The sequence below is a fragment of the Sclerotinia sclerotiorum genome, genomic scaffold, assembly GCF_000146945.2.
Source record: "Sclerotinia sclerotiorum 1980 UF-70 scaffold_12 genomic scaffold, whole genome shotgun sequence".
NCBI lineage: Eukaryota > Fungi > Ascomycota > Leotiomycetes > Helotiales > Sclerotiniaceae > Sclerotinia > Sclerotinia sclerotiorum.
Window position 1 is genome coordinate 1,082,175 of NW_001820824.1, and position 17,221 is coordinate 1,099,395.

General features: G+C 41.9%; 8 protein-coding genes across 8 annotated transcripts; 3 read left to right on the top strand and 5 right to left on the bottom strand.

Moving 5' to 3' along the window:
* Positions 1-201: 201 nt before the first annotated feature.
* Positions 202-904, bottom strand: SS1G_09071 (predicted protein; the record flags this gene model as incomplete). Its single annotated transcript, XM_001590256.1, has 3 exons — positions 202-532; positions 565-805; positions 838-904. The coding sequence occupies 3 exons, from the start codon at positions 902-904 to the stop codon at positions 202-204; spliced, it is 639 nt and encodes a 212-aa protein (XP_001590306.1).
* Positions 905-4,539: 3,635 nt separating this feature from the next.
* SS1G_09072 (hypothetical protein) lies at positions 4,540-6,515 on the top strand (the record flags this gene model as incomplete). Its single annotated transcript, XM_001590257.1, has 3 exons — positions 4,540-5,182; positions 5,486-5,627; positions 5,693-6,515. 3 exons carry the CDS (start codon positions 4,540-4,542, stop codon positions 6,513-6,515), a joined length of 1,608 nt encoding a protein of 535 aa, XP_001590307.1.
* Positions 6,516-7,801: 1,286 nt separating this feature from the next.
* SS1G_09073 (hypothetical protein) lies at positions 7,802-9,522 on the bottom strand (the record flags this gene model as incomplete). The annotated part of the gene is made up of 3 exons (XM_001590258.1): positions 7,802-8,217; positions 8,455-9,106; positions 9,478-9,522. 3 exons carry the CDS (start codon positions 9,520-9,522, stop codon positions 7,802-7,804), a joined length of 1,113 nt encoding a protein of 370 aa, XP_001590308.1.
* Positions 9,523-11,129: 1,607 nt separating this feature from the next.
* SS1G_09074 (hypothetical protein) lies at positions 11,130-11,918 on the top strand (the record flags this gene model as incomplete). The annotated part of the gene is made up of 1 exon (XM_001590259.1): positions 11,130-11,918. One exon carries the CDS (start codon positions 11,130-11,132, stop codon positions 11,916-11,918), a length of 789 nt encoding a protein of 262 aa, XP_001590309.1.
* Positions 11,919-12,461: 543 nt separating this feature from the next.
* On the bottom strand, positions 12,462-13,109 carry SS1G_09075 (hypothetical protein; the record flags this gene model as incomplete). Its single annotated transcript, XM_001590260.1, has 3 exons — positions 12,462-12,499; positions 12,588-12,932; positions 12,989-13,109. 3 exons carry the CDS (start codon positions 13,107-13,109, stop codon positions 12,462-12,464), a joined length of 504 nt encoding a protein of 167 aa, XP_001590310.1.
* A 296-nt stretch (positions 13,110-13,405) lies between these two features.
* SS1G_09076 (predicted protein) lies at positions 13,406-13,935 on the bottom strand (the record flags this gene model as incomplete). The annotated part of the gene is made up of 4 exons (XM_001590261.1): positions 13,406-13,492; positions 13,640-13,676; positions 13,729-13,757; positions 13,912-13,935. The coding sequence occupies 4 exons, from the start codon at positions 13,933-13,935 to the stop codon at positions 13,406-13,408; spliced, it is 177 nt and encodes a 58-aa protein (XP_001590311.1).
* A 440-nt stretch (positions 13,936-14,375) lies between these two features.
* Positions 14,376-15,576, top strand: SS1G_09077 (hypothetical protein; the record flags this gene model as incomplete). The annotated part of the gene is made up of 2 exons (XM_001590262.1): positions 14,376-14,636; positions 14,695-15,576. 2 exons carry the CDS (start codon positions 14,376-14,378, stop codon positions 15,574-15,576), a joined length of 1,143 nt encoding a protein of 380 aa, XP_001590312.1.
* Positions 15,577-16,459: 883 nt separating this feature from the next.
* On the bottom strand, positions 16,460-17,080 carry SS1G_09078 (hypothetical protein; the record flags this gene model as incomplete). The annotated part of the gene is made up of 1 exon (XM_001590263.1): positions 16,460-17,080. One exon carries the CDS (start codon positions 17,078-17,080, stop codon positions 16,460-16,462), a length of 621 nt encoding a protein of 206 aa, XP_001590313.1.
* Between the last annotated feature and the right edge of the window lie 141 nt (positions 17,081-17,221).

Below are 17,221 nucleotides of genomic sequence, written 5' to 3' on the forward strand. Positions count from 1 at the left end.
CAACAGCTAGTCTGAACTCCAGGTATGGGCACCATGTCCGTACCTAGGGTATTTGGCCTCTTGAGGTATTTATCCTACCCTATTAAATATGTCGGAGCGTTAACCATATAGAAAAACCAACCGAGACAAGGGCAGCATATTGAAATTCTCAATCATGAGCATATAAATATCGCTGAATGATCTCGAATATACTTCATTGCTTCATTTTGTGGGGAAAAAAATCGAAGAAGCAGGTTTGAATTGCACATCGCCATCAATGGAGGAATTCGACTGATCGAAAAGAAGGCAGTGAAAGTTCGAGCTTAGAGAGCTTGACCGAGACCCGTCAACGGAAGGAAAGAAAATACCTTCGGGTGAATAGGATAGCTTCAAGGTAGTAGTTGAAGATTCCAGAACAAATCCATCAGTGGCCAAATAAATTGAATAATCAGGTGAATAGCGGAATTCGAAGACACGATCTAGGGAAAATCGACGAAACCCACCATAGATCGAAGAATGTGGAGTATCCTTGGGTGGATGAGAGCAATATGAGCTCATAAGTGGATAGCATGGAACAGAACTGACTATGAAGAAATGTGGTGCGTTCTCATATAAAAAGACGATCGTAAAGCTGTGGGTAATGGGGGTGGGACAGACTGGATATTGGAATTGCTAGATTGGTGTTCAAGATGAGCTGCAAACCTCGGGCTTGGTCGATAGCAGACTTTGTTGCGGATGCTCACATGTAGATTGAAGAACGGCGTAGCCCCATAGAGACTGGTGCGATAATTGAAAGCTTGAGAAGCGATTATAACTCGGAAAGATACTGATTCTTTACAGCTGTGCGACTATCTGTACCTAGGTAGTCCAGGAAACCAGCTGCGATGCTAGGACACTGAGCTTCTGAGATCCTCATTCCAGACATATGGTATGAGAAGTATTTGAATAAGTTGTGGAGAGGTATACAGGTTAGAAGGATGATTTATTTTGTCGTGTTACTTACCTAATGTCACTGAGGCATTTATCTCTCTAGGTAAAAAGAAAGCAACTATGAAAGACCAAATAACTGAAATTATAGCACGACAAGTATATTTGGTAAAAGACAAGATTCAAATATGAATCACGCCCTAGGGTCGTTCGCCTCAAACGTTGATATGGGATTCAGGCCCTTTTTGCGAAGACAGTCTTCTCAGTGACGCCTTTCATTTATATATCCACACTGTGCTTCCACAAGGTGGAACTCCTGATTCATACATTAGCTCAATATTGGACATTCTATCCACTTGAATTACAGTCTTAATTACTTACAGCGCGGGTGATGATATCGACAATATTCTACCTGTGGTGTGACTTGAGCTTAATCAGCTTCATAAATACCACTCTGTGTCATCACTCGCTCAAATACATATGGTTCTGGTTGAATATACTGACTTTCCTAAAGATTCCATCCTCCTTAAGGGCATTTCGGGCCTGGTCAATATCTTTTGGCTCGGTCCAGCTGTGGGAGCTTCATAATTGTGGTCACTGAATGCTCAGGTAGGCATTGTGATGGTTTTAAGAGCTATTTCGTTGTACTTTGAGGAGGAAAGTTGGATATTGGGAACAGAGTGAATGAAGAGCATGCGTACACTCGAAAAATATTCATGCCCTGAGTTTGTCATCTTGAGCCAAAGTGTTGAGTATTTTCGGTCAGAACAACCACATCGACTCATTTTGATCAGTGTTCCTAGTCAAAACTATGAGTATTCCTGTAGAAATGACATCCAAAGTCAAAATAACCTCATTTATACCTCATCTACAGTCATTTTTAAGGTCATCGGAATCGAAGTAACACGGGGGGGTGTACATAAATAAAGTCGATATCCCCTTTCACTTTTAACAAACCTCATCTCGGATTTGCTCCATCGAGCTTCCGCTACCCGCAGCACGAACATCGCATATCAACCTCATACATCCAGATATTTCGCTCACTTTTCAACCTCTGTTCTATGAACTAGAAGTGAGTGCTTTATATCCCTCTGTGACTTGATACTAATACATATATCAGAGCCATAACACCGAATTATTACGTCCCTCAAAACTTCGTCATTACTGTACTCAGATATTCAAAGGTACTTCACCAAAGATATCTTCATTACCATACATCAACAAAGACTTCAGAGCAGCAGTGATCTAATGTTAGCGATTTAGGATATCCATAATACACCAAATCGATTCAAACATAAACACAATGTCTCAAGACCCGTCTTGACCGAGATCCAACACCAAAACCATACCCATGTGAAACTTGCAAATTTGCAAGGGCTAAGTGTTGCGGCTGTTCAGAAATCCATTTTTATCCAGAAATGTCGCCTTATTGTGACAATTTCATGAGTCATAGATCCTATCCGCAATGGGAAAAGGAGAAGGACGTTACATGGATAGATTCCGAGAACATCAGTTGCATCCCTGGGTGGTGTTTGTCTTGTGGCGAAGGCAAGAAAGTGGGAAATCCTCGTATAAAACAAGCCCGTATTACCAAAGAAACAGCAAAAATTCATTTTGAATGTGTAAAGAGAGAAAAGAAGAGGCTTGAAGAAGAGGGAAAAGGAAAGAAACGGGAGGAGGGGAGTCAGGGGCAAATCTAAGGGCAAATCTCACAGCACAAGACATTCATGGAAATATGAATACTTGAACACAGAGTGTGGGAAAACTTCTTGTTCTCATGCCTATCTTTAATGGAACGATGCTGTTACATTTCACTTGGTATCGAATTACATATACTTCTTTTGTCGTTGACTTTTAGAAAATGTATGTAAAGAACAAAAAAATGAAAGGATATTAGAGATTAGGTCTATAAGTCCTCTAACGGACTTCAAAATACTACCTATACTACCTATACGAACTTTCGAATTCTTTCTAAGAAGCCTCAACTTTATATGAGAAAAGTATCATATATGTGCATTCGTTAGCAGGGTTGGGCATCGGGTAAATCCTGCCGGTAATCACTCTCCTATCCACCCTGCAGAAGTGCTCTGATACCCCAAGTACCTAGGTAATTATCATGTGATGGTATATTTATAGTTTCATCACTTGAATCATACTACGTACAATTTTTATCATCTGATATAATATGATGTGATTAGAATGTCATTTAATACGAACCTCACATGATCGAATCATACAATGAATCCATCTGATAAACAGAGTAGTTGGGAGTAGCCTCAACCTTGGATGATCATATAGAGTGACCACATATTAAATACCCCAAATACCCGCCAGTACCAGTCGGATTTGACGAATAACTACGTCTAGAATCTCTACAGCGTAGGGTCACCACCCCATAGAGGTCAAATACTCTGGGTACTGTTCTTAGGCAAACATCAAAAAACCAGACTCCTTCATGTTTGAAGAACGTACAAGATACTACAGTAAACAGGTTGGAAATGGATCTGGACTGAAGAATAAGAAGTAACACATTTTATTCTAAACTGGGTTGAGTTCAAGTGGTTTTATCCTGACTCATGTTACCGATTTTGGACCTTCGGTTCGTGATATGGGATTTGATCGATTGGCATGAAATCGGAAAAGTACATGACAATAACTCCACTTGGCGTGACGTAAGTTAACAAGCCTTCCCTGAATCATGGATTATTTTCAGATCTAAAGTCACTACTGCACGTCACGAAGAACGTTTGTCTTGGCAATCTAGACCGATTAAGCTTGAACTGTGCTCAAGCTAATGCTAGTACCAAAGTTAGAATCGACCGCGCTTACTAGTTTCTAAATGATGATTGTAAACGGTCAACCAAGGAATCACGACATTACTAGGTTAAAGATCTTGTTATGCTCATTTTTTATCCAACTACACACAGACTTCAAACTTCAAAGTTTGGATACCCCGACATCAAACCCCCATTAACGCATATTGTTTAAAAACAAAATTTGCAGCTTCTTATTCTTGTACCTAATCAAAAGGCAAAGAAATGTAGATGTAGGCTTCGACATCATTGGTATATGCATCTTGCTATACCCTGTTCATAGGATCGGCTGATGTAGCTGGGGAGCCGTGGGGGGGGGGGGGGTGTTTACGCTAAGCGTCGCAGCAGACGTACTAACTACCGTACATGATGACAAATACGGACCGGCGTCTTCATTAATCCCTCTATACTTATGTCATTTAATCCTTGAAATTTAAGCTAACTATCATCTTGGAAGTTGATAGTGTAGCTTTATTCACACAAAACCATGGAATTTTGGTGCAATAGTTTTCTTTTTGAGAAATCGACACGTCACCAATCTCTAGGACTTCCAACGATGCTTTATTGAGTTTCTCTAGTCTGCTCAAACAAATAAGCCTACCCGTCAAACTGGCAGGTGCGACCAATCAATAAGCCGAGACACATTTAGAATACCCAGATCAGCTTAGGATCGCCTCGCCACTAATGATATGGTTCGAGTTAGCCAAAGGACACATATGGTCTTGATTTTTATCATTGATATATAATTAACTCGCAGTTCCTCTTTCCTTCCGTCTCCCTTCAGCTTCGCTTCTTCAATTTCGACACATGTTCACTTATCATGGCTTCGAATACCACCAATTGGTTGACCACTTCGTCATGGCCGATTCGCCGCAGAAGTACTGATGATCCTTTTCATGATAGCCATGGAGATCCATTTGATGACAGATATGCAACACCCCTACAAAACATCGAAAGTGGTAGTACTAGACGTATGTCCACCCAGACCCAGCAACGGGATGAGTCTCGTCAATCCAGCGTTTCCTCTAAAGAATCACGTATCCTCGAGGATATCCGAAATGGGAACTATGTACAATATCAACACTTAAACATCGAGGAATTTTACCCAGCTCATGCTTACGATCATTCTAGTCAAATTTGTTCTATCTGTTTTGAAGCGGTACGCTTTACACCCGATCACTACTTGTGGCATTGCAAGGATTGTTATGTTATTACTCATTACAAATGTGCACTGTCATGGGCCAATGCAAACCGAACTGAAAGGAGCAGTGCTTGGAAATGTCCCCAATGTAGGGGAGTTAAAAGCTCGAAACCTGATGGAAAGTGCTGGTGTGGGAATGGTAATCCCATATATGACCATTCTACCATTCCAAATGCGTGCATATATGGAATCTGTGGTAACAATTCAAGGTGCTTCCATGGAAATAAGTCGACTTGCCAAAAGTCATGCCATCCAGGTCCATGTGAGTATCCCTGTGGAAGCTGCTCCGATGATAAATTTTCGGAACCACCGAATGTGACTACTGTTTGGGGCAGATTCAAAATCAGAGAGCTAGACCGCCGCTCTGCCTTTTTGAACGCGATATACGTTGTTATTGTAATGGGATGCATCTTCATATTTGCCGTCTTTCACATCAAATGGCACGCACAACCATATCGATATCTTCATTTCAAAGATAAATATGAGACGTCGGAAGGTCTTTGCCTTTTCTTCTTCGGATCTATCTACTTGGCGCTGTCGGCGTGTGTTCTCATTTATTTCTTAGTCAAGGTGTTAAATTTCTTTACAGAGGTCCTGAACGGTACTCCAGAACAGATTGGAGTCAGATATAAACCTGTGCGAACAGTTGTGGGTGAGGCTCTCATAACATGTACTTTTTTGGGCATCTACATCTTGCCGATAGTCGCGTACGTAATCAAGCTCTTTCCATTTAACGCTTTTAAAAACACGCATCTGACAAAATTTACTCTAGAGTTGTCGGAGGCCCAGACATTTACTGGTATTACCAAATGAAGGACTCTTGTGAAGGATTTGATACCCGTGTCAAAATGGGTACTCATTTTGCAGAATCCAAATACGATTTGCACAGTCTCAATGCCTCAATCGAAGACCAAACGTTTTATCTCGCACCTGTAATTGCACCGGAAATTGACAGCAATGCAACTTATCAATACTTTCATCGTTTCTCTGGTGATACGGCTAACATGGCCCATTTTACTGTAGATGTCGATGTAGATAATGGCGTCTGGCGCTGGGGAACTTTTGATGGACCCGATGAACGCACAAAATGGTGGGCTGCCAATCGCAAAGACGACGAAAAAGTCCTACCAATCTTTGAAAACATCACTCTAACAGAATATTGGAATGGTATCATCGAGGAGGGTAATGGTCATCTGTGGCTCCCCGATTACGACATAGTAATTCAAGGGATAGAACTTGCGCGCAAGCATCGCCAAATCGAACCATTCATTCGTGTATTTGATACGGTACACACTTCCGAAGCATATCTCGAAAAATTGCTGGCAGAAGAGTGGAACTGGAGTCCTGAATATAATCGAAATATTGTTATGCGTACGGCGAGTTTCGGTCATGGAAGACAAAGATTGGATATGTGTATAAAGGAGGACTTTTATCTTACGGAAGAAGGCTTGGAGCAAGAATTCGATGGCGTGAGTAATCCTTCTATTGTGCCATTGGCTATCGTCGCGGCATATAGAATGAGGATGAGCGAGAAGTATATGTTGGACAGCGGCATAAAGGAAAGACATAATGAAAAGCGCTCTCTGGAGGATTAAAAAGTGTTTTTCCTATTTCATATTTTCAGTATAATAGTCGAGTACTGCAATTTTATTTGATTTTCTTTTGTGTAATTTCTTTTAATAGTTGATTTAATAATCAACCCATTAATATTACAAAGTTTAATTTATTTGTTCAATGAAAAATTAACGAGGAATTGAAAAGTCGAAAAAGTGATAATTTGTAGCTAGAACTTTTCTTAGCATTAATGAAGACCTAGAGTCCCGCATCGAAGTATCAAATGGCCGCCTCTCTGTCTGATATCCAGGAAATTATTCATCGTTATTCCACCTTAATTTCAATATATGCTCCATAAGTAACTGAAACAATAGAGATAGTAGCCTCATAAATCCCAACTTAGTTTACCCTATAAACCCTTTCAATAATAATGCCCTTATATCACTATTGCTTATCTCGTATTATATCCAAATGTAAGATTATCTTTACCCCCGGCCTTTATAGAGAATCTGGTCTGGATACTGGATAAATAAGCGACTGCTATTTGTCTTGCTCGGTTAATTAACCTTACAGATAGTTCGCTAAAAATCGCCGGGATGGGGTACTCATAATTCTGATAATTATCTGATCTTTAAGATAATTTTAACTTTGGATGATAATAATCAATGTTTATTTTGTGATATTTTCGGTGATTATCCATTCTATGAAATCTTTATAGCCTGAGATATCTATCTTTGATCATGATTAGATTGTATATAGTTTGTATTCGATTGTGATGATTGTTCTTTGATATTTGATCGGAATATTATATACTAATTCATCTACGAGCAATGGATAGATAATTAAATTAAAATAAGTATCAGTTAGAGTAATTGATTTGGAAAAAATGAAAGATGCTCATCGTAAAGTTTTTTATTGTTTCATTTAAGCTCTATTGTTCAGCTCTCAGTGCCGAATGCAGTTGCAGATATCGATCTATTTATCTGTCTACACTAAGTGGTTAGCACTTTTATGGGCGGGGCCAACAAACTGGGTTCACTGTCCAAAATGCCGTGGAAGAATGCTTTTTCAAGCTTCCATACAGTTTTAGACTTAGAAAATATGGTACAGAGTAGAACAGGAGAATAAACACTAGTGTTCGAACTAGTATTACAGCATAATCCACTCATAAAAATGACTTTTGAACTTTTAATTCTTATTTTAATAAGAATGTAAGCTTAGGACCATTCGAGCCAAAAATGAACTATCTTCGCGGTGTTTGATAATTCATGCGAGAGCTCGATATACCAACCAATACAACAGCGCGTTTTTAATAGAATTCATAGCATCAGTCAGTGGAATTTTCATTATCTGAGGCAGTAAAAAGCCTTGTAAAGTAACCAGATGAATCGCAGATGATAAAATTACCATCTCGGTAGAATGTCCCCTTGCAAGGTTCTGCGAACTTCTCCGGAAGGACTTCTTTAGGATGGTAGAGTTTGTGAGTGCCATCCCTCTTTCCCAGCTCCGCTAACAAGCGTTTAAAATCGTAAGGTAACGCCTCATATGTTTTCTCTTGGTTCATCATGATTGAAATTTCTGGTGTTGTGAGATTAAGGGAATAGTACAAAGCACTTTGTATCCATGGTAGGCACCAATCTGTTATGGGATCAACCATCAAAGCCTTTGAGCCTGAAGAAGAGATTTCCTCTTCGAATATTCTCAACTCGTTGTTTAGCATCTCCATTGCTGTAGTATCAACCGCTAAAAGATATTTTGTTAAGCACGTTCGCAGATAACTAATTCGGTCTCCCTGTACATCTTTCTGTAGACTGGACAACTCAGATAATACCTCTAGTGGCGAGTCGGACGTGTAGAAAATTTCCTCCAAATACTGAGCTCCTAAGCGGTAGTCGCCGTTTCTGCGTGAGGCGTTTAATCCAATTTTTAGCAAGTTATCGGGTGTTATCCGCGATTGAGTTTTCCAAATAGGGTGCCCACCTTCACGAGGATCTAGAGGAACGTAGATTGGCAAGTTACATGTCCATACAAGAACCCCGTGAGATTGCTTTAGATATTTGTAATCTGGAATCGGATATAAATCTGAGTTTGCTGGTGATTCTCTCGCTAGTCTTTCGTTGGCTAAAATCCACCTCAGATGGGGGCTTGTTTGAAAATTTTCAGGATTATTCAAACTAATAGATAATGCGTATTGATTAGCGTAGGCCATGGCCTTACTTATGGTTCGCTTAACAACAACATCAGTCTGACTGCCGTGTGAAAGCAGCTGTACTGAAAGTGTCACTAATATATCAAGAATTGCTAATTCTGTTGATTCATCACCGTGGAAATCGTGCGTCCATGCAGCGAAAAATCTCTCTATAAAATTCTCTATCCTCACGCTGTCGCTTCGGATCTGTTCCCGAGGAGTGAATAGTTTAATTGTGTCTCCGATTCCGTATCTTGAACACAGGGCGTGAAAAAGATCACGCATATCCCAAACCCTGTTGGCCGACAGCAGGTTGATGTACAAATGACGCCAGGCCGAGGAGTTACTCATGATTATTTCCAGTTGTTTTGAGATTTTTTTGGGTGTCTGCGCATAAATTTCTGGTTCCAAATCGAGGTAAAGTATGTTACAAAGCATTTGTACCTGGCAATTAATTAGCAAATGATCCATGTGAGTAAGTAAAGCATTTACTTTTATTGAATCAAGGTTCACGAAATTAGAATTTAAGCTGTCCAGAATTGTGTCAAATCCTAATTCCCTAAATACCTCGTTACATGAATCAAAAGTGCGCCTATTTGCTAACTCCGACATGGACCGCGCATAATGATTGGGAAAGATCCCATACTTGCTCAATTCTTTCAACTGAGAGAGGTCCTTGTTTGCCATGAGATCTACTAAAGTCTCATAAGCACCTTGTTTCAGCAAAGTATCGAAAAAGTCGATGTGAAGTTCCGGGTGGTCTTTCAGAGTCGGTGGGCACGATTCGTAAAGATCTCGGGCGTCATTAAATTTACCCAGTCTCGTAAGGCGTGAGAGATTTTCAAGGTATACTTCAACATCGTATACACAATCAAGACTAATTTCCAAATGGGCACTCTCCATGCCGTCCTCGACCTCGCTCAGGACGTCATTTATCCCCCTTTTAACCTTAAAATCATAGGGCTGAGCTTCTGCATCTTCCCGTATCTTTGAATCTGGTATATCAAAATGCCTTGCAGCAATGGGTTCGGGCTTTTTTTCCAACCTTCCAGCTTCATCGAGCAATCCGGAGTTCCGACTACCACTCTGATGCAATACTTCCGACATTGAAAGAGGCTGATTCTTTCACGGTAACAGATTTGGTATGAGCACGTTGCATGTCCTGGAATTACAACAGGGTACTAAATAAAGTATTGAAGCTAATTATCGGAAGGTTCGATGATAACTCAATTCACTGGGAAATGTAATGGCAAATTTAATGGCAAAAATAAGAAATCCGAACTGCTTAAAGACGAGGGTGTAGACCGGGACAGGAATAAGACGCTCCTGTTCGCAGCACTCTCTTTGTCTCGGAGGGAAAAAAAGATAAGACCATCAAATAAAGGTGGAAGAATGGCTTTGTTTTATCTTCTCCGTAATTCTAAGGGTATCCCACACACATCAGCATGCTCCTTTGCCCTAATTTAACCACTTTGAGATGATGAAGCCCTCGGATTACCTGATTCAGTAATTCACGCTTCATTTCCCTTTTCATTCGAAGTTGGAGAAGGGCACCCTCTCCAGTCTGTTCATTAACAATGCTTATGTGCTCGAATCATAATCTAGAACATCTGGCTAATCAATACGTGAAGCAACCCTAGATGGGAGGGACCAGTTCTTTCTCCTCCCAAAGATGTTTCACGATATCTCAAAAGTTCGGGAGGGACGGACTTTGGAGCTCCTGCACTGGGTGTTTTATAGCATCTGCTAGATGGTGTCCCCCCCTTTTTTTCTTCGTTTGATTTGTGTTTGCTGTGTGGTCTTTCCAACCGAAGTCATAATAATATTAAACATAGTAGGGAGGCCTCCGATATATTCCAAGTCATGATGGCCAGGATCCCGCACATTGTTTCCCGAGGTGTAGTGGTCAGTTAGAGCATCACGAGTAAGATTCAATCCTCTATCATTATTTCTCAGAGGCTAAAGCCACATAAATAGGAAGATAGCCCTTGACTAAAAGTTCACTGGAGGAGACGGAATACTAGTATCGTGGCGGCTCTTCTCCTTCCTCCAACCTAGACTAGACTAAGATCTAGTGCAGATAAGGGCTTGACTTGCTGCTTGAAGGATAATTATCTCCAATGAAAGTCGCGATTCCTCCGGCAAGCATATGATCCATACGTCAATTGACTGTTTGCTTTGGCGCCCTTTAATTTGAAGAAACCTGAAATTTAAATATGAGCACAGTTGAGGTATCCCTAAGCAGCTTAGATGTTTCCCAACAACGTAGTCGTCTATTCGTCGCTGCCCGCTTAACAGCTTTCAAAAATCTCCAAATGTACGATGACGTAATCACTATTTACACCAGTGATACCTCCATCTTATCTCCGTAACGACAACATCTTATTAGGTACCTAGTATCCCTTCTCTTACATTTCAGCCTCAACAATTCACAACAAGATCCTCCAGAAAATCAAGTACAAAAATCATGGAAACAGAAAAAACATACTCCCTCGGCTACAGTCCCGCAGTAGTCAACCGGCACTCTCTCCGCCGCGCCTCAACCTGCTGTTCCTATTTCCTCCCACACCTAACCCCCACATCCCGGGTCCTCGATCTAGGTTGTGGACCCGGCTCTATCACAACAGACATCGCCTCACTTATACCCTCGGGCTCCATCACCGGTCTCGACGCCGGAACATCAGTAATCGAGATTGCCAATGCGAAAGCCAAGGAGCTGGGATTGAAAAATTGTGATTTTCAAGTAGGTGATGTGATGAAGATAACTTTTGAGGATGAGACTTTCGATGTGGTGTATACGCATCAATTACTTATTCATTTGCCGGATCCGGTGCAGGCGATGAGGGAAATGAAGAGAGTGTGTAAGAGTGGGGGATTGGTGGCGTGTAGGGAGAGTGATATGGGAGATGCTGTGTTTTATCCTTCTATGGCTGGCTTGAAGAGATCGGTGGAGATTATGGAGGCGATGATTATTGAGAAGGGATCGCAGCCTCGTGCGGGAAATTTCTTGGGGAAGTGGGCTAGGGATGCGGGGTTCGAAGAGGAGAAGGTGGTGGAGAGTTATAGTTATTTGATGCAGCCGAGTTGGAAGAATTCGCTGATGACTGGTGATGTTGGCGAGAATGCGGTGAGGTTGGGGGTTGTGGGAAGTAAAGAGGAAGTTGAAGACATGATTGCGGAGTGGGATACTTGGGAAAAGACGGAAGGATGCTGGTGGAAGACAGGGTGTGGTGAGGTTGTTTGTTGGAAAACGTGATTGGAGACATGGGAACTAATCCACTATCAAAAGTAGATGATATTGTAACTTCTTAAAGCTTCTATGTTACACAGATTCATATCTCGCCCAAATCCCAATGTTTGGGCATAATAGCTTACAACCAACACAAATACAACATGTCCTGTAGATATCCCTCCTTTCGCAATTCCCTGTCTTATTCCTCTTCCTCTCCGCCCCACCACCTTGGCAGATAAAATCTAACATTTTCATACACCAAAAACGTAACCCAAGTAGCCGGTAAAACCCTTACAACATTCGTCCCCAAACCCCTATAAAAACCTTTCCATCCCTCCTCTCTCCAAACCTTCCCCACAACCCCTCTAATTCCCCTCCCAAACCTCTCTTCCGCATCATAAGTCTGTAACCTACTTCTCACAACCTGATACGGATACGTCGCCGTCCCCGCAATAATCTTCGCCGAACTACTTATTAAAAGCGTCGCCGTATTTCCTAATCTAACCTGAGAATTTTCTCTATCCCCTCTCAATATTTGGTGAGAAATATGATTGCGCCAAAAATTCTTTAGAGGCTCGTAAACAGCAAATTGAACAGCTCCATGACTATTACCCAATAAACTAACACCAACCCCTCTATAAAAACCCCGTATTCCTTCATATTGCCATATATGTCTAGCACCATGCCACATACTCTGATAAGCGCCCTTAGCTCCGCGATCCGAACTCAGCATTCGGGTTTTGAGCACCCATATTGGATTTGTAGAGATGGTAATCATGATACCGGCCGAGCCGGACGCAAGGAAATAGTCGAGGGGCGTGAGTGATACATAATTGGAATCTGAACGTTGGTTGTGGAAAGAGCGGAGTGAGGATTCGAAAATATTTTTGAAGTAGAAGAAGAGGGCCCAGCTGCTAGCATTGCCTGTGAGATTGGGAGTTAGGCCGCGGTAGAGACTTTTAAGAGGTTGAGGTTGTTTTGTAAGGCTGCGGAAGATGGTGAGACCGCTGGCTGGTGTGCGGGATATACTGCGATGAACTGGTGGGTGTTAGAAATATGCAATTTGTGGAGGACGAGGAGGGGTATAAAATTACTTTGTAATCGAGTTTTGATAACATCAAGAGGATGAACAGCTAGAGTAGATGCTGTACCGGCCGAGAGGCCAGCAATTGTCTCGACAAGCGCGGGGGAGATGCGCGCATGGTTTTCGGTCATAAGTGAGAATTTATATTTATCATTGTGAAAGATTGAAGTTGCGAGGGGCAATATATTTCACCCGATGACGAAAATGAAGCTTCGTATTTTTCTGGGATTTGCCGAGGCGGGGGCGAATGATTTTTTTGGGATGAGCTTCACATTATAGACGACAAAGGTTTTACTACTCAGAACTTCAACGGAAAATCAAGAATGGGTTGATTTCGTAGTGGTGATTGCGCTTCTGCGCTATAGTACAATTATCTTCGTATGGTATGTGTGTGTCCACCATAAACATAAGCTCCCTGAGCATTTCATTATTTCATGAACGCCTCGTATGCTACAACCGTCATATCATCCTCTGCTTGATGCCAGTGATTCATATAAAGCCCGGTTTCTTCTTCCTATTCCTGCGCATTCATCTCAGCGTCGACTAGTAAAACATTTCGTGTAACGGCTCATTAAAAAGAGCTTATGCGAGAGGAGAAAGAAGTCTGTAAATGGGAATCAGTGGACGATCTAGAGCTTCGAGGATTTGCGGAGCTACTAACCTGACGATGGAAGGGCGAGGTTCGCTGCGGGTGTATCCTACTTTTGTTAGCATGTTTGTCTTTGCTTCATGTCGTTTGGTAATTCCTACCAAGGTAGAGGATCAATGGAAGGTAGCCACTGTAGATAATTAGCATACGCCCAATACAATAGATCCAAGTATCCTACTAATGAATAGCAACACGGGAATAGTCAATGAGCTTTCCAATGCGCTCCTAATCTCTGGTTAACAAAACCATTCTATTCATCACACAAAGGGTGTCTGCATGCGAACCTTAGATTCTTCGGAAAGTTGCATTTTGATTATATCTTGAAATCGGAAACTGTGTGCAATTAGTATCGAGCATATGAGTAGAAAAGGCGCATCAAGATATACTTACAACTTGTTGTAAAACCAAATGCTTAGCTTGTCTTCACCAATCTTGCTACCATATAAAAAAAGTGATCAAGGTTTATCACAATCAACAAGGCTGCTGACTAATCCAACATTATTTTTCCGTCGCAACTCAAGCTTCACTGTCAAGCTCCCATGTAGACATTCACTTAACAGCTTCATTTCCTTCTCAACTTCACTCCAATAAACCTAGAAAACGGCGATATCAATTCCCGACTTTCGCCCAATATAACAATATGTCAGGTGCAAGACATTGGTAAATAATTTCTTTCCCTTTCTCTAAACTCAACTTTCCAATTCCTCACTCCCAAGTTCAAACCCTCGAAATCTACAAAAAGCTGACTATGGCTCCTCGTGCAAGGGAACAAGACAAGGAAGCCACCGTCTATATTGGCAATATCGATGAGCGCGTGACTGATAGCTTAGTATGGGAATTGATGTTACAAGCTGGTCGTATTGTCAATGTACATCTACCCAAAGATCGCGTCACTCAAAATCATCAGGGTTATGGATTTGTGGAATTTATATCAGAGGAGGATGCTGAATATGCAGCGCGCATCATGAATCAAGTGAGGTTATTCGGGAAACCAATTCGTGTTAACAAGGTTTGTCTTGCCCTCAGTCGTCAAGTCTTGGAAGAGTATACTAACTGGGGATATCTAGGCCTCTGCCGATAAACAAAAAACTGTCGAAGTTGGCGCCGAGCTCTTCATTGGTAATCTTGACCCTATGGTTGATGAAAAGACTCTATACGATACCTTCTCTCGCTTTGGATCCCTCATTTCTCCTCCCAAAATTGCTCGCGACGAATCATCCCTCTCTAAAGGTTATGGTTTCGTTTCATATGCGAACTTCGAAGCTTCCGATGATGCTATCGCAAACATGAATGGTCAATACCTAATGAATAAAGATATCTCGGTACAATATGCATACAAGAAAGATGGTAAAGGAGAAAGACACGGAGATGCAGCTGAGAGAGCATTGGCGGCTCAAGCAAAGAAGCACAATGTTATTCCAGATTTACAAAATATGCCACCAGGGTTATTGTTGGGTATGAATGGAATTCCACAAGCACCAGCAGCCATGTTAAATGAATCCCCGATACCTGCCGCACCTCCAGGATTCCCACCTCAACGGCCATCTTACAATTCCGTTCCTCCTCCAGGCGGCCCACGCGGCGCACCAGCAGGACCAACCCAACACCTCCCACCCCCTCCATCTGGTCTTCCTCAACGACCACCTCCATCACACGCCGGCTACGGTGGCCCTCAAATGGATTTCCACAATCAACATGCTCCACCCACTGGCCCAAGTGGTGCATATGGTCATCCTGCAAGTGGGCCTGCACGAGGAGTACAATTTCCACCTGGATTTGCGCCACCTGGGGTTATGCAAGCTCCTCTACCAGGAGGAATGGTTCCTCCGCCGGGAATTTTGGGTATGCAGGCACCTCCTGGATTTGGTGGACAACAGGGGATGCCGATGGGTATGCCGCCGACGGGACCGCAAGGTCATGGAGGACAGCCAGGGTATGGAAGGAGGTGAGGATCGGGTGTTGGGGAGAAGTGTATTTTAAATAGTGAAGCGGAGACACATAGTGTGTTATAAAATGTAAGATTGGGACAAGAAAGGTCAGAACAAGAAAGGTCAGAACAAGAAAGGTCAGAACAAGAAGCGAAGGGAATTCAGGAGAAAAGTAAATACCACGAAATCAAGCTAGGCCAGGGTGAAGGATATATCAGGCGTTTACGACGTTCAAAGGGGTGAGTGACCTTACATTACAAATTCATCTAATGCGAGGTTATGGACCTAGCAATAACATCTTTCACAGCTCAGCTCCAATCTGCTCCCTGCCATGAATAGGATAAAAATGCTATATTAGCATATATGGTGCATGATGTATATCTAATTGCCGCGAGTCAATTTCCTACGATATCATATCATATAATATCATATTATAATTTCACTCAAAAGAATCCAATGAAGGAATGAATTTACCTCTTAAATATCTTTTTCACTTCACTGATTTCATCTCAATACCTAATATGAGCTCATCAATCTCTGCATTCCTCTCTATCTTGTCTCGCATTTTCTTGCTTGCACTGTGCATGCATACATCCATGCATACATCCATCTATCTATCGTAATCGTACAGAGAAAATGAAATAAGAAAATTGAATTGAGTATTGAAAGGAAAATAGATGAGAATGAAAACGAAAGATTTTGTCTTTTCCCTTTCCCATCGTGCAGTGCTTGCTTGTTTGCTTTCTTATGCAAATTCTTTCGTGTCTCGCCTTACATTGCCCTTTTCTCCCTTTCATTTCCTGTTCTGTTCCGTTATTTGTTGCAACTTATATTCCTATCATATCTATATCCCTTTAACCACTACCTCCTCACCCAGTTTACTCGATTAGCTCCCCGTGGGTGTCTAATCAATTCCCTCATAATCCTCAGCACCTACACCCTCTCCATCAATTCTCATTTCCTCGGGATTCTTTACCGCTGCCTCCGCAAGTGCATCTCCTTCACCAGCAAAGACATTCATCTCCACCTCCTCCACCTCTGGTTCTGGCATAACCCACCTACTCGCTTCCGTTCCCCACGCCTCCTCAACCGCAAACTTTCTCCTAAAGACTCTCAACCATCTCTCACCCCAAGCTCTAACCAATTCATCGTCACCCACCATTCCATTTCCATCCGCATCTATCATTTGATCCTTCAATCCATTTGCCCATGAACTAAGAAGATCATCCATTTCTTGTCCTAATTCACGCATATTGACTCTTTCCATTTCAACCGTTTGGTTAATCAGGGCTTTTTGTTCTTCCAAGAGTCCTGGGACGCGAAGACTTAATTGGACTTGACGAATTCGGCCTGTAACCTTTCCTACAGTTGCACTGACCATTTCGTAAACAAAGGCCTGGCTCAATTTCTTACCCTCGCTGCCAAGTGCCCATTGAACCACACTTTGTGGACTAAGAATTGTATAGTTCAGTAATTTGTCAATAATATTAACTCCAATTCCAGGTTGATCTTTCCAGTATTCCATGACTGAAGTAATGATTTGTCGCCTGGCGACAGGGGAAGCTGGACCAACAGCTAGAAGACGATCTTTACAACGCTCAATACAGGAAAGTACGTGACTGAGTGATTGGATCCAATGTAACAGATCGATGTTACATATGCGTCT